Below are 23,369 nucleotides of genomic sequence, written 5' to 3' on the forward strand. Positions count from 1 at the left end.
TTGGGTCCTTGAACTTGAGTTGACTCTATGGACTTATTTCCGACTAAATTGTAACAATTGTAAGTATTGAAAGGTAATAAAGGCGAAGAAATTTGGTTTAAAATTATGCAACTTATTAAGTTTACGGTTTTACGTCTTTGAAATTTTGTTTCTTGGAAGAAATCGGATTACTTTTAAAAAACATAATATTAAATGAGTATAGAAGAACTTCAATTTCGAAAGTTTTCAAATGCTGTAACATGACTGAATTTATTGTTGAAACCTCAAAATGATTTATGGATAACAAACTTTGGAAATGTACGTAGAATGCTAGCTCTCTTTATAAACAACGTGCAGCCGAACAATTAGCGGAGGATCTAAACTGCTATAACTCAGATATTACCGCAATCCAGGAAATGCGATGGAATAAGCCGATACTTATTTTGGTGCGGTATTACCATTGCAGCCAAACTAAGGTAGCTAGTCTCGAGCTAAAGGTGCATTAATGAGCTCATCATGACCATCAGCATAAAGGCTAAATTCGGCAACATTAGCCTAATATGCGAAAACGCCCCCACAGAAGAGAACAGCAATGATATTATCTTTGAGTTCTTGGACAAAACAGTGCCCTAGAACAGTGGCCTAACTACTATTTTAAAAACGCGTTCTGCACTCCTCAACATCAACAAAGGAACTTGGAGCTCTCCAGACCAATCTACCGTCAACCAAATTGAACATATTCATGGATGTCCTAACTTTCTGAAGACCTAACATCGACTCAGATCATTACTTCGTTTTTTCCAAGAGAAGATACAATTTTGACCGTCTCATTAGTAACCTCTCTCGAAGATCTGTGCCTCCAGCACAATGTATCGAGAACCAGTGGCAACATTACCAAAATACAATCAAAGAAGCCGCTTCTGATGTGACGGGTTTCAAACAGCCACTAACAAGAAACCTTTTGTTTGATAAGTATTGCCAAAGGCTGCAAAGTAAAAACAGGAAAAATCATAGTTTATCGGTTGAGGATATTGAAGGACCACTTCGGCAGACTGTATAGCGGCAATGGCGAACTGAATTCTTCTGTTAGGCAGGATGGTCTATTCAATATAGACGACGAAAGCCAACAATCCCGTCTTCACGACTTAGATGAAGTAAAGATTTTCATACGAAAGCTGAAGTCTAACTCCACTGCTAGAGCAGATGGCCTAAATGCCGAGCTATTCAAAGTAGCTGGAGATAATTTGTCAAAGGGAGGCATACCCGTTAAATGGAAGCTTTAAACTTTAAACCTTCTTAACTGCACCAACAACTTAACTTGATATAAATTTTTAAATGTTTAAGCCCTTTTTTGGTGCAAGTGGTAATATACTTTACTCAGCGACAATCGTCAGATTTTAAGTCTGATAAATAAGTAAGACAAGTTAAGTCAAATGTTAATGTTTAATAACTGCTTCCGGAAGATAAACATTCTTAAGTCGACTTAAGTGGATTTAGGTTTTTATCATTTCTTACATATTGTTTCCACAAATTATTTTTCTTTTTTAACTCCTTTGATAAACTTTATAAAACAAACAAGTTGTGATTCTTTTTTGTCCAAATAGCTTAAGTTTAATTCTTCAGGTCTTTCAAAAGATAAAACAACTTAAGTAGAAAATGAATCGCCTTAGGTATCAATTCATGAATTTATTAGGTATTATTTATCAAAAGACAATAATGATTTTGGTAAAATATCTTATCTTATTAGTTTCAAATAAACCGAAAAAAGTAAAATCGCTTATGTCAACCTAAAATATTTTACCTACCACAAAATTTGTCTTGCATTTACATTTCTTATATTGACTCAAGGTGTTTCATAATATTTGGTAAATAAAAAAAAGAATACAAATAAAACACAATAACGACTTAAGAACATCGTATGATACTTTAGTAAAGGAAAACCGTAAAAGCCGTTTTGGTAAAAGCTCGTAAAGAAACAAAAACATTAATAAGTGTATTTTAGCTATACATAAATATAAAGCCAAACTTACTAAAAGTTATATCTTTATATCCTTCTTAAGTTTTTGAAAACAAGGATTGCAAGTTAAAATTTAAGAGTTTAGCCTTTTGAACATAATAACGTAAGTCTTATAATATTTTATACTTTTTTGGTCCTTTTAATGGGATCTGTCTCGGTTTGTAGTTCTTAAATGTCTCAAATAACACTTGGCAGAATTATTAAGATAGTTCAACATCTAACAAGTAATAATCTAATAATTAAATGACGTATCTTATACCAAATCTGTGACCCTTATGTTCTTTGGAAGACTTTAAAATTTTGTCTAGGAAGCAAATTTAAGTTGGCAACGCTTTTCTTAGGGGTGTCTGACCCCCTCACCTATCGGCCCCAACGTTCCCTAATTCTGAGAACGTGATTTGATTTAAATTTTATATTTTAACCTGTTTAGGGGCTATAGGCCTTTAGTATAAGAAAGGTATAGAAATACAGACATTTTTGTTATCAAGTGTTGTAACTTGTACGTATATTAAAATTTTATTACTCTATTTTTGTAGTGATCTGTGGCGTGTTATGGCTTCAAAATATTTCGACTTTGGGAGACGTTTTTTTATTTGAATTCCGTTAGATAGTACAAAAATCTCTATGTTATAATTGGGGGTCAATGTCTCCACAGTAGTCTTTTGGTGGGCTTTTGGAAAAGAAATTTGCAACATTTGTCTCCCATACTATATTCGACTTAGTGTGAAAGAATAAAGCAAATAATAAAACCAAAAGAACTTTGTACTACTTTACCACACCACATCATCATTTTGTTGGCGGCTTCGTAAATTCACCGCACAACCATTTTGTTTTTTTTTTCTTATAAAGTTATGACATTTTGTGGCGCAAGTGATTTTCTATTTTGTTGTTTCGTCCTTTCAGCTGTCATCTATTTCTATCATGCTGTGCGTTATTATTATTATTGTTTTTTTTTTCTTTCTTGGAGCTAAAAATAACGAAATAGGAGAAGAACCAAGGACGAAGAACACAACGACTTTAATGTGAAGATGGTTAAAAACAACCTAATAGCAATAAAAAATAACGGTTAAGGTGTTTACCTTACCGACATACATATATTGAATATTAAACAAAAGCTCTAGGAATGTATAAATAAATGCGGAAAAAAAGTTAAATTATTATTTTCTACCTCAAAAATAAAAACACAATATATCGCATAATGTCCTGATAGTGATACAAGGATACACAAAGAATGTAATATGAGAGGAGCTGCAAAATATAAACGAATGATTTGCATGTCTCAAAGCAAAAAGCTTATTATCCTTGTCATAAAATTGTTTGTTGTATTTGTGGAGATAAAACAATGAGCTTGTAAGAAATGAGCTTGTAAGAAATGAGCTTATATGTATGTTCATAGGAACATAATAATAATAAGCAGCTGAGAAACAATTTTATGTCTATGAGTGTGTTTTTTTCAGGATTATGAAAATGTGGGGCACTCAGAGAGACTTTGTCAGAGACTTTTAAACGTCTAAACGACTTCTTCCACTTTGGCTAAATTGTTATATTGTTTCAATCTTTTTCTTTGGTCATTTTGCAGGAAAGGATAATTATGCTTATAGTGCTTAACGATAAAACACCCCCAAGGACGAAAATTTCCCTCAATTCATGTTCCTTTAACTTATGTACGAAGAATCACAAAGCAAAAAAAGTACCTTCATAGAAACTACCAAAACTAAATGTAACGAAATCAAGGATAACCATAAACTTGGTGTTTTTCAATGACGTTTATATCATTTTTCCGAAATATGTGTATACAAACTAAAATGAAGCACTTACCCAATAGAGTTATGTATGGCATCTTATTTATATCAAAGTGATCAGGAGCACAGGCATCTTCAAGTCTAGACGCTTGTTTTCCAGTTTGGATTTCAATCACATGAGTATCACGACGATAGAATATCATACACATGAATCCTGATTGACTGTAAAAGGAATAAAAAAGAAAGAAAATAAAATACATACAAGAATATAAATCACACAAAAATATTGTAATAAAACAAAATGTAGATATTAATAAAAATGAGAATAAGAAAAAAAAGCTCACAAAAGTGGCTCCAGAGGATTATGGGTGTTTTTCAAATAGAGGGTGTGGGTGGTGGTTTTGAGTATCATTGAGAGAAAGTTTTGAATTTATATTTTCAGTAATGCGATGAATTTTATCATTCGGTATAATTTATTGAATAAGTTATAGTAAATGTGATTCTGAAAAAAGATTTTATATTCAATTGAATTAATTAAGGAATGGAGCGTTATGTGGTAATAAATTTGCACAAGTTTAGTTTTTTTTTTAACTAAATACAATCTCTGACTGTTTACATATATTCTTGGCCATCATGGTAGCCATCAAGTGTTAAGTTATACGTTTTTTGACACTGACAGCTGTTTTTCTATAGACATTTTGACAGAAAGTGTGTATGACACACACGAAATGAGTCTCGCTTTAAGTTTCAACAATTTTGAGAAAAAGGGTACCCTTTAAACTGTCACAGGAATCAATCTCCTTAACTTTGTTTTCAAAATCTTCTCTGACGTAATATGTGAACGTCTAGAGCCCTTCGTCAACAACCTGCTAGGTCCTTATCAGTGCGGTTTAAGACCAGGAAAGTACACAATCGATCAAATATTCACATTACGACAGATCTTAGAGAAAACCCAAGAACATCAAATCGACATCCACCATCTTTTCCTCGATTTCAAGGCCGCATACGACAGCATCTAAATTCGACTTATGAACTGATTTTTTTTGTATAATTACGGGCACTCAAGGGGTTATTAATACCCTTATTATGTTTAAAGCTTAAACACAGTGCGAGCTTTAGGAAAATCGGGAAGGATTACCGATGTACATTGGTCTTAAAGTCTTGATAGGGAAAACTATAGTTGGGTAAAGCATTCCACATTCTCAATGGGCGGTTAAAATAAACAATCTCTTTACTTGACAGCACGTCCGAAATTAAGCTCAAGGTCAAACTGATGTGCTTTTCTAGAAGTACGAGTATTACGGCTGAATTGTTTAAAGGGGGAAATGCAAATGGACAGAACACTGTTTACAAAAATATCGGTAGAGTAATGTCAAGTTCTGATTTCCCTGCCAAACTCGTGCATTTGCGCAAGATGAATTCTGAAAACAACTTAATCAAACAAGGTGATTTTTCTAAACTTCGTCCTTAAAAGAATAGTGCAGAGCTCCCACGCCAACTCTAGAGGCACTATCTTTCAAAACTCTGTCACATTAATAGCATATGCTGGTGACATAAAATAATCGGAAGAATCCTGCGTATTGCTAATAGGGCCTTTGTTAGTATTGAAACAGGGTTTGAAAAATGGGATTAGCGGTAACATGAAATGCAACACCGATGAACGGTTTGGTCAAAACCTCATCACCGACAGACGTAATTTTGAAGTAGTTAAGAACTCTTTCAACTAAACAACAATAGTGGTGAGATCAAAGGTTAGAATTAGAGAATTATTCTTGCTAACCACTGATTCTTTGGGCTAAGAGAGCAATTCAGTAGTAAGGCTCTATATTGAGCTATAGAAGACCTCAATCATCACTCTTTAATACTGTGACTAACTAGGACAAAAGCAGATGAAAGCACAATGTGTCGTTTTGAGAAAAAAATTCATCTACGGTCCCGTATGCATAGAAGGTCAGTGGAGAAGAAGATGGAACGTCGAGCTGTACGAACTGTACAGTGACGTAGACTTAGCCGTTTCCGTTCAGAAAACACTTTGAATCCAAGCCTTCAGGACAGCAAAGTAGAAGAAGAAGTAGAAAAATGAGCAACTGGAGACACATAGCTAGAGGCCGAGCTACATGGAGGAGTTTTTTAAGTGAGGCCCTATAGTCCATACAGGACTGTAGCGACCCCTTCAGTAATATTAACTTATGTTAATATTGAAAACTTATTTTAAAAGTTCCAAGCACTACATTGAGTAGATATCTGTACCCAGATTTCGGATAATTCAAGTTCTTCGTTATCGCGCAGGAGAAAATCTTTTGCTTTCTTAAAACTATATAGAAAAACAAATAGCACAGTTTTTAAATCACTGTATTTACAATCAAACAAAGATGCAAAAGGTTATGCAATCTCAAAAAAGAACTTTATTTAAAAAACACGGCTTCTAAGCTCGTTGAATGCAAGGACTTGAAATCTTTTCGGAAGACAGTAAAAGTGTTGAGTGAGCGGAATAGGAGGTATTGTTTACAATTGATGAAAATCTACTTGCAAATTATTTTGAAACTCTACTTCTGCCTGACCCTAATTTAAACACAATGAGCTTTGCATTCCCCAATGTCATTATTCCTGAACTGGATTCCAATCTCACAATGGTTAAACAGTAGCTGCTTTAAAAAAAAGAAAAATAACAAAGCATCTGGATCTGATGAGATCCCAGCAGAGTTTTATAAACATGCTACTCCTGAGTTTTTGGAATATCTGTTAGAACTTTTGAATAGAATATTCATTAAAGTGATAGTGACTGAAAATTTTCGTCTGTCTCGAATTACAGCTATTTTTAGAAAGGGTAACCGTGAATTTTTCAGAGAACTATAGAGGAATTGCTGTGTTTAACTCATTAAGAAAAGTGTTTACACAAATACTCTATACTAGACTTTCGACGTGGGTAGAAGATAATAATATGATTAGCTTTCAATTTGGTTTTCGAGCCAACCTTTCAGCTATTGATCAAATTTTTGTACTCAGTACCACTGCTGGAGTTTTATTGATAAAGAAGAATGCCTTCTTCGTTGATTTAAAAGCGGCTTTTGACACTATTAAAAGGAGGTCCTAACTTTATAAGCTCTCAGCAATTAGCCTTTCTACTAATTTATCAGAGTCTACAAAAAATTCTCGAAAACATGATGGCATCTGTTCAGAATGGTAGAAAAGTACCTAGAGAATTTATTTGTGAAGCAGGTGTCCCTCAAGGATGTGTTCTAAGCCCTATCATGTTTGCACTGTACATGAACCATGTCGAAAACAGTATACCTGGGCGAGTTCGGGGACATTACTCTTAAAGTCTTACTTTATGCTGACGATCTAGTGATTTTATCAGACAGTCCGCTTACTCTACAGCTCCAGATTAACAAGCTAAAACAGCTTTGTGATCTATGGGATATTAGAATAAATACCACCAAATCCAAAATAATGGTTTTCAGATCTCGAAATAGATCAACTGGCCATGGGCGGAATTTTACTTTATATAGTGAGATAATTGAAGTCGTAAATGAATTTAAGTGTCTTGGGTATTCAATGACATATTATCATTGACTTAAGGAGATCGCCGTTGACGGTGATGGCCTGGTCAACATCATTTTCAAAGAACTATGGGCCTAACCCAAAATCCACACCAAACAGTAAGTTTATTTGGATAAATTAGCAGCTCGTAAATCTAGTGTGGATTGGTGGTGTCCCATATATGAATTTTCACTTAGCAATTCGTCTAAAAATGGGACTCATCGCTTTAGATGATTTTTCTACCAATAACGCGCAAACAACCTTTCGATAATACAGTTTTACATTTGCACGAGCTGCTTGACGCTGTAACTTGCCATGATAATTTGTCTTTAGTGACTAATTAAAAGAAGATATTTTGACAGAAAGGAAAAGCCGCCATGAACTGCCAAAATCAAACTCGCTCTTAATGGGAGGCCTTTATAAAAATAATTGTTTATCCCCAACGTGTTACTGTTTGGTAGTGTGATTTGACGACTATGATTTTTATATACTATACATATTTGGACGATATTGGTTTTCAAAAACACGGCACTACGTGCCACACAATTGTAAATTTTGCACGAAAACACCTTTAGACTTTTTACTTTGGGACCATGTGAAAGACAAACTTTATGTCAATGCTTCACAATCGATTCGTGCATTAAGAAGGGAAATCCTACCGAATGTAGTTGAAATTATCAGCAGCGTTTTCAATGATCGATCTTATTATCGAGATTGATGATGAATGAAAAAAAAAGGATTGAAAAATTATCAACAGAAGTTTCTTTTTTTTCAAATATTTTCAAATAAGGAGTTCTTCTTTATTTTCAGAAAATTTGATTGAATTTTCGAGGAATTTCAAAATAGTAAGAAAATAAATATTTTTATAATACAAGGGTCATCAGTCTTCTTGAATGAAATTTTACTTAAAAGAAATCATCTTTACTTTTTGAAAAATAACTGTAGGTATTCAAAAACTTGCAAAAGAAAAAAACGTCAACATCTCTGTGTACTTACTTATATGCGATGTTATGAAAGTTATTTTTCTTTTTTAATGTAAGTTCCTCAAAAATATTTCTTTGACAATCTTTTATATTTTGAAATTGCAATGCGACACATCACACTCCAACTCAGTGCAGCAAATGATAAAAAGTTCTTAAGAAAAAATAAAACCACAATAAACTCGACAGTATCGCCATCAAACTCTCTAAGTACTCAAAAGGTCTTTTTCGCTTTAATGTATATTTTTATTCTGTTCTTCTTCTTCTTCGTCAAGTAAGAAATAAAAATAAAAAAAAACTTTCAAATCACTTACCACCCTGTTGTATAGTGCACAACGGCCATCATCTCGGTAGCAGTTTGCTTATTGATTTGTTCACAAAGCGCCCTTGTCTCCATGTATCCATTTGGTTTTATGATGTGCATTGACCCGTCACTGAAAAAAAAATGACAGAAAAGAAAATTTAGTTTTTTATTTTGTATTAAAAAATGAATAACATTGGAAACAATATCAAATAAAAAGAAAATAGCAATGACTTTTATATATATGCGGAGTTGTAGTTCACCCTTAGACTAACCAACCAACTTTTATACTAAAAAAAAACAGCGCCCTCTGTGCTGTCATAAATTCTCTTAAAACTTTATATACTTGTAGAGTACATGTTCTCTATCAGTAGTTTTGTAATATTTTTCTTTTAGTTTTGTTGGTAAGGAATAAGAACGCAAAAAGCCTGTTTTGTTGCTTAGGTATACAAAAGCGAACAAGGATTGAAGACTAAATACACAACCCCAAAGAGATGATGATGATGATGGATGCGGACTGAGTACTAAGTACACTAAGAAAATCTATTCTGCCGTAAATATCAGAAAAAAATAAGACGGTCAAAGTAAATTGCATTTTTTAATAGAAATGACCTAAATATTAGTTATTGTTCATTTGCTAACCCATTTTAAATGCCAGGACAGTGTACTGTATTATTTTTGGTATCTATCAATGGTAACAATCGAGCTAAATTTAAGTACCAATACAATTTCTTAGTTGTTGAAGTTCCTGCAGCACAAGTGGAAATATGTTTAGAAGGCAATTCTTTTTGTAATTTACTTTGTGCATATCTTTAATAGAGTACATATCTCTTTTAATTTTTGAATTTTTGAAAAATTGACGTCACTAAAGAATAGTGACGGTACTTCAAATTTTGAAATACAAGTAAAACAAAATATTATTGTACACTTCAATGATACTTGTACATATACATTAATACAATATGTACAAGTATCATTCAAGTGTACCGTAAAATTTTGTTTTAATTGTATTTCAAAATTTGAAGTACCGTCACTATTCTTTAGTGACGTTAATTTTTCAAAAATTATAAAGACAGAATTCAAGTGGTTCCTTAACAATAAAGCTTTACGAGTACAGTTCATGTACTCATTCAGTATTAATTAGAACTGTAAGGCACTTATTTATTTAAAATATACAATAGTATTTAGTATTTTTGACCCCTGTATTTTAATGAAGTACTTGATAAGTCCCTTAAAATTACTACTATTTATATACCTTTTTATGTGATACTTGCTTCTTTTGACAATAATTTAAAAAGTACTGATACTTGACAATTTACTAAACTGATTTACTACTAGGAAGTAAAATTAAATGGTCCTTCTTTGTTTAAGATACACAAAAGTGTTTAGTTTTTTGAGCTAGGCATTTTCAAGTATTCGGGATCAAGACCCAAATATCAGCTATGTATTTATGTACTCGAGCAATACTTCTCAAATTAAATTCTGACTTTTTTTTAACCAACTCAGTAATTGTTTACATTGACTAATTTATCACGTGTTTCATAAAAAGATTGTACTGATGAAGTACTTGGAAATAGTTATTAAGTGCCTAAAAACTACTGTTCTTCAGGTACTAAACTATGTGATACTTGTTTCTTTTGATCATAAGTTGAAAAAGTACTGATACTTGACGATTTTATGAACTGATTTACTACTTTAAAGTAGAATTTTATGGTACATAATTGTTAAGAAACACAAAAAAGTTAAGTTTTTTTTCAAGTATTCGGGTTCAAGTATGAAATATTAGCTATTCAAGTACTCGGGCAGTACTTCAGACTAGGTTATCCATTAATAATTTTAATCATTGACTTATTTATCAGATGTTCCATCAGAAGAAAGTACTTGTAAATATCTGACAGATAAATCAAAGCAACTGATCAAGCTACTTAACTATTTATTCGGGCTCAAGCATTTAATATTAGCTATCTAAGTACTCGAGCAGTACTTTACACTTTTTCTAGCTTATCCAGTAATCCTTTTTTTTAACATTGACTAATAAAAATAGTGCTATGATAAAATACTGTAAGAAATAGCTTACAGATAGTTAAGAAATGCTCTTCAAGCTACTCAAGTACTCAAGTACTTGATATATTGTACTAAGGGGGTTATGTATGAATACTCTTATAATGATTAAACAAAGTGCGAGCAGTTCGGACGGGAGCATATGATTAAACGTATGCACATTGTAATGAGTGTTAAATATTGAGCCTGGTAAGGCATTCCACATTCGTGTAGTGTGGCTAAAGAAACAATCACTGTACTTGACAGTACGTCCGAAATTAGGCTCAAGACCAAATTAATGAGCATTTTAGAGGTACGAGTATTATGGTAGAATTGTTAAAGGGGGGAATGCAAATGGCAATTTCCCTAGAGTATTGACAGGCATGAGCAATGTAAGTAACATTAACAGTAATAGAACGATGGCCCATCATTATAGAATCTGTTTTCAATTCTACTCAAAAGACTCAAGTTATTAAGACACCACTACACTAGCATAAAATTTGAGAATTATATTCGAGTATTGGACGATAAAAGCTTTGTAAATTATAGCTAGATCAGCACGGTCGGAGAAATCCTAAACACTTAGTAGCATTTTTGACGATATCAAATATGTGATCACTTTACAAGAGATAATTTGTAATGCACTTATCTAGAACTAAAAACTGTTAAGCCTCTTTGATGCAAGTACCATCAATGGATAGTGGCATTGGGGGAGGGTTACGCTTTTGCGAATAAAGACAGTAGTTGGTTGTCTACATCCAAAGAAAAGAGAAACAAATCTAAAAAACGAATATGAAAAACTGAGTTTACTGTCATCATCGAAATAATTAAGTTGGTTAGAAGATTCAGACAAGAGATCACTTATAAAAATAAGAAAGAGTGTCGGAGAAATAACGGAGTCCTGTGGCACACCAGCGTTTATATTGTGGATATCATGATTTGTTTTCGTCCAAGACTACTTGAATTGAACTAACCGAAAGGTAATTTCTCAGTTAACAAAGAAGAGATTAACGCATTTTGGATAAGAGAGCTTGATGTCTAACTCTATCAAATGACATAAGTAGTTGAACTATTCCTCCCCGCACTGCAGTTCATCAGGAAGTTTTCGTTCTTTACAAGCCTGATTATTGCGTTTATAAGGCTAATTTGAGTACCAGAATACAGTGTCAGTTATTAAAGAAGTAGACTCCCTCATTTTTAATAAAAGTGAGTACTTGGAAGTACTTGTCAAGTACTGTTCAAGGTGTTTTTTTTTTGTTACTCAGGAAAGCGAAACTTGGTATTTGTAAGGTTGAATAGAAGAAAATACTGATATTTGACAGTTTTATGAACAATTTTCGAAGCACTGTACCAAAGTATTGACCAATATAAAATATTATCAACCTAGAATCTTGATCCTTGAAAAAAAAGTTGATATATGGTTACAATATTTTTTTTTCAGTGTAATTGCTGATACTATCAATAGCTAGTTGTCTTAAGGGTTTGCGGTCGTCCTGCAGGAGTATCTCTATGTCCTGATGCAAATGTACACAAGCAAAATAGAAACATGTACTCTACTGTTCTAAATTGCATTCTATTGATTTATCTATATTTTATATTTCCGTGTGCAATCATTGCATCGGCATCGTTTTGCTTTCTCAATATACTAGAAATACCGCAAAGAAAATAAATTTATCATCAGTCACTGCGGATGTATACGATATCCTTTTGTGTCTTATACACCGCTATTCTAAGGATCTACACATTTCTCCATAATTTAGATATTTTTAAAAAACCGCATATTTTTTCGTGGAAAAATAGGAAGAAAAGTTCTCAATCTTTTTTTGCATTTTCTTGGTATAAAAACAAATTCCCTTAAATAATAAATTTTTCAACTAAGACGATTCGCTGATAAAAATTTATGTATTCTCAAAAATATCAAAAACAAAATTCCTGAATCGTTAGGAACATTTAATTTTTCGTTGTTATCCTTCTCGTCTTTTTTTCTGTTGTTTTTATTTTTCTTGCCCAAGCAAGCAACAGCCCCCCTAAAGCCTTTTCATACAGGTGGATTCAGACATACATATATGAGGTTGAATGGTGTTTTAACACACACATACATAGAAGGAGAAACAACCCTTAAAAAAAACCTTGTTTACGAAACATATTTTCCATTTTTGCAGCCTCAATGCAAAAATGGCTAAGCTCTAAATTGGATTTTCAGCCTGGGAAAAAACATAGAAAGCAATTATAGGGAAAGGATTTTTTCGAATTTATGCTTCTTCCCAAAAAAATTTAAAATAAAATAAATAAAAATAAGCCCGATTGACTAAGCAATGGTGCATACATATGTTTATGTATATAAAGGTGGGCAATATGAAACAGCAGGTTTTTATTTTTATTTTTTTAATTTGAAAACATTTTTAAGTTTGTTTTTCAAAAACAAAACGAACAAAAACAAATTTATATTTATTGATAAACGAGCTTGTTTATTTAAGAATACACAATTTTTTAAAAAGGCTACAATATGAAGAAGCAGGTAAAGGTAGGTATAGTTAAGCTAGGCTAGGCGTTAGGCTACAGACTACAGGCATATTCAGAAGCACACTGATACAAACAATATTTTTGTTGAATTTTTCTATAGGTTGGTATGTTTAACAAAGCTTAAAGGATTATTTTTTAGAGCAACATGATGGGAGAATTTTAAAATGTAATTTTCAGAAGTGGAATTGAAATGTTTTTATTTATTTTTTGAAAATGTTTTTTCACTAATCTCATATGGCGAAAAACAAAAACACATAAGTTATCATAACAGAAGGCCTAACCATCACATCAGTAAAGTGTAGTGATTACTTTTGAAGAGGTTTGTAGATGTTGAGGAAAAGGTTACTTTGTAATTTTTAAAATAAGATATTTTTACAACGAAATTCAATATTCGTGTTGTTTATTGATTAAAATATATATAAAGATTTTGAGTGTACCTCTAGGAGTGGTAATATTGAAGGACTTCTAAGTAAGAGGGGGATTTATTCGTATATTTGTTTTCGATTTTAACTGTTTTCGACTTCAATTGGCAGGTTTTGTCTTTCGATATCATTGATTCGGTGATAAAGAATATCTACAAAAGGCTTGACTGGTTGAAAATTTCAAGTTTTGTATGGTTTTTTAAACTTTGAACGCCGTTTTTATTTTTATATATTTTTATTTACATATTTTTTAGCTTAAAGTTTGAGATTTTTTCCACAAAACTGTTAAAATTTTTAAATATTGAAACGCTTATACTATTGAATTTCTTCAAAACTAGTTTTACAATTGTTTTGAGTTTTCAGCTTTTTATAAATTTCATTAAGATGTCAACAGAGTTGCATTAATGTTTAATTGATAATAAATATATTAAAAAAAAATTTCCTTAGTTTAATGATGTTCTTCTTCATTTCTATCAAATCTCCTATCTATTTTTATGTGATTACCTTTATCTCAAGGAAAATTTTCTTAAATATTGAAAACATCTTTCATAACATCAAAGGGACCGAAAGGATAGGTGATAAACTATCGACCAAATGTTAAACTTTCTTCTCATACTCCAAAATTTTGAAAGCATTTGTATAAACTCGTCAGTTTTCTACGTGTGTCTCTTATCACCCGAGCAGAGCACTGTTTCTTTATAAAAAGATTGATCACCTCAAACCTTGTGGAGTTTAGAGTTTGTTTCTTTCACTCTTAAAGCATTTGAAAATGGAAATAAAGTTGATAAGGGTCTTCACTGCCTTCGGCTAAGTTTTCGACATAATTTCTCATAATCTTATAGTCTTCAAACTCTCCTCCTAAGGTTTTGAATACCTTTTCATGATATGGATAACTTCTTGCCTTTAGAATCGAATGTTAAATAAACCTGAATGTCTAATTTCGTTCCGCACTTTTCGATCATATTCTAGCCTTTTCTGGTGTCCCCCAAGGTAGTCCTTAAGGGCCCTTTCTTTTTATCCTTGCAGTTAAAGTCATTAAACATTTTCAACATTGAAAATCATAAAGATCTTCTCCAAACAGATCTTGACCATTTCTGAACCAAATTGTACCAAAAATTATTTTGAGCCCAATTTAAGCAAATGCCAGACAAACGTATTAATTTATTTAGATACAGTAGAAAACATAAGGGATCTCGGCCTTTTATATGACCGGGAACTTTAATTTCTACTTCACATTGATGAAATAGTTCAAAAGGCCAACCTTGCATATAGTTTTGCCCAAAGCATTTATAACCCTTACCTAACCCGATCGCTTTACATAACTTTTGTCACAGGGTTGTTCTCAATATCAAGAATAGAAAGGACCAAACGAAGATTTCTTCGCTTCGCAATTCAGTCTAGAAAAATCTTTTGATCTTTGATCGTGACCGCGTCTATCTGCTTGTAAGAAATATTAGTTGAAACACCCTATTTTCTTATATCTTCTCTCCGGTGCAGTTGACTACTACTCTCTCTATAACTTTTTTTAATACTAACACCAGTAATCTGGGGAACCCTCGCTTCTTCTATGGGCTTAATGAACCTCTAACCCGTGTACTTCGGTCGGTCAATTCGATATCATTTGATTTCAATATCCGCACCTATAACCACAAGCTCGAACTTATAGTTATAAGTTTACATTTAAGTTAGCATATAAGTAATACTTAGACCTTGAACGAAGGGAAATAAATGGGAATTAAGCCCTCCACTAAAATGATTGACTTTGACATCAAATCTCTGAAATCTTAAGCACTAGAAACCGTTTTGAAATACATAAGTATGTTGTGAAACTTGTTTCAAAGAAACTCAATAATATGGTCATTAAAAAATAAAATTAAAATAGTCAAATCACGGAACTTGAGATTTTCGAGGTCTAAGAAGTTTGTAGGTTGCATAAATCTAATTAAACTACCGTATGATCTAGACTGACAAAGCTACGATCGGTACTACAACGCTTTAAAGGTATTTCATTTTCTTTATATGTATATGTAGCATTTCAAATTCTGGCGTGCCTCAAGGTTCCATTTTGTCTCCGAGTCTCTTCTTTTGTTTGCGCTTGTTATATTCCTTCCCTAATTTGCATTGCCGCTTTTAAGACGAACGGCTGCGTATGATAAGTTTATACTTCTTGCAACAACGAATCATTTAAAGGTGCTTACACATTAAACAAACATTTTAGAAACATTTCAGTAACAGTTTTGAAGCATTAAGAAACATTTTTGAGCCATATAAAACACGTTTTTGAAACAGAGAATATAAACTGGAAATATTTCTGAATTTTTTGTGCAATGTTTCTAAAAGCTACCAGCAGAGTTAACCTGATTTATATAATGAATAGTGGACATTATGACGTAGCTCAAATTCAGGAACCCTGATGGATTAGATTACAAGACTGAACTCCAAAGAACTCATGCTGTAGAAAGCTCACGCTGGTAATTTAAACAGTAATTTCATAACATGTGAATATATAAGCTGGAAAACAAAGCAAAGTTTCCTTAAATGTTTTCTTGGTGTGGTCAAATTTAAGAATTTTCAAAAAAAAAAAAACGAACGATGATGATAAAGGACCATCGAAATTAGTTTAAGTTAAGCGGTTTATTGCTTTTAATTTGTTTTCCCTAATTTATATCAACTTATTTATCGATATATTTACTAACAGGTCTCAATTTTTTTCTTTTATACACGAATTAAAATTTAATTATAATTATTTTAATATTGATCTCATATTAATAAGCTTTATATTTTAATTATTTATTATCAATCATTTAATTTAAGCTCCTAAAATTTATATTAATACATATAAAATGCAAATTCAGTAATTACATTAAAAATAATAGAGCAATGCTTTTTTAAAATATATCAATACATCAATATAAATATGATGAAAGGACAGCTTGAAATTAGATGAATATAAAAAAAAAATTATTGAATCCTGTTGACATATGCCACAGGGTGACCAAAATTCACCCATTTCAACAAAATCAATTTCATTTGGTTCGAAAGCAACTCCTTAAATTCCTTCCAACAAATAGTAATACCTTCAAATTAAAAAAAAATCCAATCATATTAATAATTCAGAATTATATTAAAAATACATATTTATAGCACTTTTATAGCACCCCAAAAAACTATTCAATTTATGGCACACTCTGTTTTTGATACTTGGAAAAACTAAAACCATACAAAAAATCTATATTCCACTTTTAAATCGAATTAAATAATTTAAATGGATTCTCACTAATTACCTAACATAAAGGTATAGAGTTTTAGTCATCCTAAAACCTACCCACACCTATGTACTTGAAATAAAACGTTTATAATCCATAGGATGACAAATAGGTATATTTATGTGATGGTTACATAAATTCAATTGGCACAAAATTCAAGTATTTAAAATGCTATAAAAGCCGCACAAATGCTATGTTAACAAACTTATCTATTATGACAAAATGTACAGATATACGCGTATTGCCAATAATCCTATTAAGGACTCTTTATATTTTTCAATATTGAATTAGTAATGTGAAGTGCATTAGCAAAGTGCCATACTTCACTCTCACTCATTTTACTTACTTTTCCTTTGTCCCGCTGCCACCGAAACAATCTATTAAATTTTTAGACTGATTGTTGACACTAACTTCCTATGGTATGGTACGTAAAGGATATATGAACATTAGATTGATAAAGTTCACTTTTGTTTATAATTAAATTAGAGAACGTTTTAATTTCAAAACTCAATTTACACCTACATTTACTCGTATGTTGTAAATATGTTTGTTTGTATGTATAATGAGAATAGAAAACATTTTATTTAATGTGTTTCTTTGTCTTTTGTTGTCAAGGACATTCGAATATTTTTTATGTTTTATTGCATTTGTTGTTATCAAATAAAAAAGAATAATTCAACTTTGTGCAACTTTTGCTTTGTCCTTTGTAAAAGTGCAATTTTCTATTTTATTATATGTCTGAGTCCTTAGGATATGTCATTTCTTTTTAATGACATTCATACAAGAGACAAAAACAATAAAAGTAAAAGAAATTAGCTTAACCTTGTACAAAGATCTTAGGGGAAAATAAAAAAAAGGATAAGAATTAAAGTTGAAAAAATAAAAAAGGGAGTGGCAATAAGAAATATCTCACATAAACATACCTAACATCACTTTAAAGCTTATTTTTTCGTCCTTGCTTTGTGAGCATAGTGTAGTACCGACGACTTAAGATGAAAATGAAATTAATGTGACCATACAAAGAACAAGATTTTAACCAAGAATAATATCAGAGAAAAAAATAAATCCTGCATACAATGCAAAAACTGGGAAGGATTTAAGAGGAGCAGAAATCGATGTGAATTTGTTTAAATTGTTTCAATATCAAAATGATAGGAAACAAAAGAGTTCAGTATAGGATTTCACATTCCTGATGTTCGGCTGAAAAAGGAATCTCCTGAAAGTAAGCCTGAAAGTGAGTTCAAGGGTACATTTTTGGCATTGCTGAAAGTTAAAGCAAATGTGAAATCGTCGTTTTTAAATATTTCTAACTATTACTTCATTTCAATTGAATGTGAATTAAGATGCAAGATTATTTACCCAAAAGACTTTATAGACAGGCATCTAATAGTTCCTATTGTTTAATCAATATATACCTTATTCTTCTGAAGATTTAAAAATGTAAATTGTTTTATGAGGAAATTTTGTTGCGATTGAAAAACATAATAGCTGGAATTTTCAGAAGTGTTTATAGGTTAAGGTTTTGCTTTATTTTACAAATATTTTTATTTTTTATTGTTAACCAACCGCAGCTCTGCCTGTGCGGTAAAAGAACTTCAATATATCACATACAGTAATTCCAGGGACAAGTATGTATACATGAGTTAGTTGGTAAGCTTTCCACAATCAAAGGAAACACAGAGTAACGCTGTCTATTGGTAATGTTGAAAGTTGTAAGTCACAAGTTGTAGGTTCACCTCAGCTACTTTTAATGTTTGCCCTTGCACTTTGTCATCGCGAAACTAACTTCAATGGGGCATTGAAGTCTTTAAAATTAAAGTGAGAATGTTATTTTGTAAATCAATGCAAATACTTGGAATACATTTATAATTTTCCTTTACTGAATTACAAAAATCATCTGTTAGTGTCACATAGCCGTCGGCAACGGTTTTTAATAGTGTTTCAGCATAGTTTCGTGCGTTAATGTCATTTTAGGAAACGCCTAACCATTGGCAACGATGATGACTTTAAAACCAGGCAGCGCCTAATCATATGCTACTACTAACTGTTCTAAAAGAAATATATTCAATATCTAATTATAAGTCTTACCGGCGGATCTGCTCGAATGAGCTGGATATAAGATATTTTACGGCAGTTAAAAGTAGCTTGAAACACTCTCCAGCCTTGTAACTACCTCAACACAAAAAATCTTGTAATAATATTGCTCCGATGCAACGTGAAGGATAGACAAACACACAAGCAAACAACAAACTAATAAGCTGACTTTTCCATTAATTTTATTAGTACAAATCTGTTTCTTTTTTTAACTTTAAAATATAAACAAATAAATTAGGTGGCGTAACAGTCCATTGATCACTATTACTTAGTGACTTTCAACCATTGTGTACAAGTAATGTTGTCAGGGATGGAGGGGACCTACAGTTTAAAGCCGAATCCGAATGTTGAGTTTGAATAAGAACTTTTCATGACAAGAATTACTCTTGGAGGATTTGTCAATTCCTCGCAAGAGGCAGTACCCGTTAAAAGACTTTAGATGGCGCAGGCAGGGATTGAAGACCTCTGGCATGAAAATTCAACCCACTAACCATCATGAAACGGGTACTACCACCCTCGTTGTTACCTTCACACAAACTTCTCGAGCTAATCTTCGTAAGCACAGGATGTTAAATTGCACGAACTCGGGTTCACCACTAGTTCCACAGGACTTTAAAGCGAGATTATGCCACCATCAAAAGTATCCTTCTAAACAGCTTTGACAGCTGTCAAAAAGACTGATTCCAAAAAAAGTATTGCTATACCAGTCTAAAAAAATACAGATTACGTTATTTTAAGCGAGATGTTTGAGACCAATCATAATTTTTTACTTTTTTTTAATTCTAAAATTTAAACTCTAAATTAATGGCAATATTATGAAAGCCCTTTATGTACATTTTAACAAACAAATATCTTCCCAAAACCAACGTATTAATGTTCTATGGATATTGTAACGTCAAAATAAATAAAATTGTGAAAGTTCTGATTTTGTTTTTCTCTGAAAGAAACCCAGAATCGAAAATTCCTCTTTCCAGCTGTTGACATTTTAATTTGATAAAGTTTAAATCTCTTATACAAAAAGGACAAAAACTGTCCAAAAGGAAGAAAATTCAGCGCAAAATCTTCTAAGTTAAAAATTTTTCGAACTCTTTAGCTGCTTGTTTAACTTAATTAGTTAATATTATGGTCACCTCATTTGCTTGTGTTTTTTCACCAAAGACTTTTCTTTTCTAACCAACCTCATCAAACAACATTGGAAAGTACAGAATAATACAAAAACAAGGACACCGAACAAGCATTGTTTTTCTCTAAGTTTTTCTTTTTCGTTTTCTAACAACTGATGTTTTGCATTCATTTTCTCTACGAATGTTTTATTTTTATTTTTTCCTGAGAACATGTCTCACCCACATGCATAAACTCCTACGTATCCTTTGTTTTTATTAAAAAAAAAACACGTGTGTAATATATGTATGTCTGTGTATACTCTACAACTATGGCTCTTGTTCTTTCATTATCAAGGACGTAAGAAGAAACTGCTACTAAAACGACGAAGAAGGTTTAGGTTGACTAAAAACAATAAGTAGAGCTACAATTGGCATAAAAATAGTATAAAATTGATATTTTATAAAATAATTATAAACAAAAACAACTATTGATAAAGACTTCAAGGACTTAGAGGAAGAAATTTTCAAAACAATTCCTAAAACTTTTTCGTTATTCTTTCTTTACTTTAGAAATTCTTTCAGTTGTTACTCTCAAGAACTTACCTTAAAAATTGAAATGCAGCACTTGCTAATCTTGAAATGTCAGAAGTTCTTCGAGTGAATAATTTGTCCTTAAACGACTTCAACACGAACAAACTAATATCACCCTATTTAAAAAAAGTATTATACTCCTCTCATATGTCGTCGTCGTCGTTGGAAAAGTAAAACTTTTCCTAGTCATGTGTTTTTCCATTTTTTTCCTACCCCCCATCTTTTTTTTTATATTGCTCAAGAATAACAAGGACGAATTCAAATGTTCATTAAAATTGCAATGTGTGTATGTGTATCTGTGTAAGTTTAGTATTCCGCCCACTGTAACTACAAAACACTGCTGTGCTGTTTATCTCTTGACAAAAGGAAGAATTTTAATTTACAGAAGCTTTCAAGGACCTCTTCAATATAAAATGAGGACAATAATACAAAAAAAAAACATAGACAGAGACACACATTTAAGTACATTTAAGAACATTCAAGAACACACATATAAACAGAAACTACATTTTCAATAAAAATAGAAATCAAACCGAGACAAAAATAATCACTGATTTATAAATGACGAAGAAAAATACAAACCCACAATCAAGTCGATTATTTCAAAGGATTTTCATATAGATGGTATATTTATTTTATTTAGATGGTCTTTAAGGATCTTTCGTATAAATGGCTCAAGTACAAAAAATATTCTATAAGGAACTTAAGAAACAGATTGAATTGAATTGAAGTCTAATGAGAGGAACAAAGTACAGTAGCACCAACACAACAACACAAAATAAAGTAGATAATGACTTTTATTTTTTTAAGTCTCGTCCTGGATTCATTAGACATTGTAAATCCCTTTCATTAAGTTAAAATACATCGAAATATTCTCTTTTTCTCTGATAGAAAATACAGAAGATGGCACTCGAGATATCCTTTTAAAAGATATAAAAAGTATATAAGCATTTCAAGGAAAAAAATAAAAATAAAATAGAAATATAAAAAGAAATAAGAATTTTTTCGAACTAACAAGGATACTTGAAGTTTTTCTTTTCTATAAGGATATTTTTTATTTCTCTGAGCATAGCTATTGAGATCGAGGAGAAAGATGAGCATCCTTTTCAAAATAGTTTTAATTTTTTTTTTGTGCAATTTCTTTCGTTAAAAGTGATTTCTCACCAAGGATCTTTTAATCATTCAAGCGATTGAAATAAGCAAACTACGTATTTATTCATAGAGTTTTATAGAAAGATGAAAATCTTGTTAGGAAAATTGGTGAGATGGTGAAGAAGAAGAAGAAGATTTCCATCGTTCGTCGACGTCAGTTTTGTTGTCGATAAAATATCTAGATTTCTAGTTATCTGATGGTTGAATTATAGAATACGAGAGATTTGAATAATAAGGGAATTCTGTATTACGATGTCTACACATATATATTTTTTTCAGTTTAAAGTATTTTTTTTTATTTTATTGATGAGATTGTAAGATTGAGATGTGAATTTTATATAAAAAGGACGCTGACGCTAGCTGGTTGGTCTTCTCTGTGATGTTGCACTTATGATAAATTAAATTGCGGGTAGACACATCACTTAAAAGGAATTTCCACCGATAAATGGATGCGTTCTAGATATTTAGTAGGAAAATATCTTTATATTTCTTTAGTCTTGGTTAATTTATCTCTTGAAAGACAATTTTTTAAATCTCTTTTAATACTTTTTGCAATACGCGTACATTCTTTCGGCGAAATAGTTAATTTTAAAACTCAAAAACTTTTATAGTTAAAAAAGTACGTATACGCTAACTCCAAAAAGAAGTATGCAAAAAGTATGAAATCCTAGCTGCTTTCGAGATATTTCAAGGGATATTCCAGTTCGAACATAATTTTTCCAAAAGATCTTTCATTTTGATCGTTTGTTTGTTTGTTTGTACATCCTTCGCGTCGCAACGGAGCTATACTGTGGCATGGTTTTTGTTCGTGGAGGTACCTAAGAGGATGGAGAGTGTTTTAAGCTATTTTGTACTCCTGTAAAAAATTTCATTATTAGCCATTCTAGCAGATGCGCTGGATAACTATGTAGTCAATATATTTTTTTCAAAGAACCTTTATTAGTAGAATGTCATTAGGTGCTGCCTACTTTTGGACCTATAATCATTGCCTACATTTAGGCGATTTTTACAATGCCATTAAGAAAGAATATGGTTTTTTTTACTACGCGGGCAAATATCCGGGTAATGAATAGTTTTACTATAAGAAGGAAAGTATGTCATTGCTAATAGCAAACTATATCAGCCAAATGTGTGCCAAATATACGGATTCAGAACTAAATTCATTTCAAAAATTTTGTCGCTCAAGAAGCTGTGTTCTCCACTCTGTACATTTGTGTGCAAATTTGCAGCTGTATGTCCCCTTAACTTCCATCGTTAACGTCTTGAACCAATTGTGGAGGATTATAATACATTCATACTTATCTTTCATGTAACAACAAAAATCAGTGTAAAGGTGTTAAGTCACATGGTGTGGGTGGAAAATTATGATCTATTCATCAAAAACTAATACGGCCAGAAAACTTTCTTGATAAATTGTGATTGCTTCGTTTCTTGCATCACATGAGATGCAGTCTTGCTTCAAATACTTTAACCTTAACAGTTGTTCTAGCATCTAGGTCCAATCTAATCGAACCAAAAACTGACTACTTGAACATGTTGAGGCTTTACATCCTAAATACGACAATCCTGCTTACGGAAGAAGTAAATAAGCTTTATCACTGAAGATGAATTTCTGTTGA

At 31.8% G+C, this 23,369-nt stretch overlaps 1 protein-coding gene across 2 annotated transcripts in view; it reads right to left on the reverse strand.

Annotated features, from left to right (window-relative positions):
* The window catches only part of LOC129939442 (uncharacterized), a 557,049-nt gene that overhangs the window by 58,632 nt on the left and 475,048 nt on the right, over positions 1-23,369 (reverse strand). For both annotated transcript variants that reach the window (XM_056047457.1, XM_056047456.1), the window contains exons 10-11: positions 8,573-8,692; positions 3,815-3,960 (exon numbers count right to left, since the gene is read on the reverse strand). In XM_056047457.1, the coding sequence (XP_055903432.1) occupies positions 3,815-3,960; positions 8,573-8,692 (266 nt within the window). The remainder of the gene's footprint in view (positions 1-3,814; positions 3,961-8,572; positions 8,693-23,369) is intronic.

Source organism: Eupeodes corollae, chromosome 1 (assembly GCF_945859685.1).
Source record: "Eupeodes corollae chromosome 1, idEupCoro1.1, whole genome shotgun sequence".
Lineage (NCBI taxonomy): Eukaryota > Metazoa > Arthropoda > Insecta > Diptera > Syrphidae > Eupeodes > Eupeodes corollae.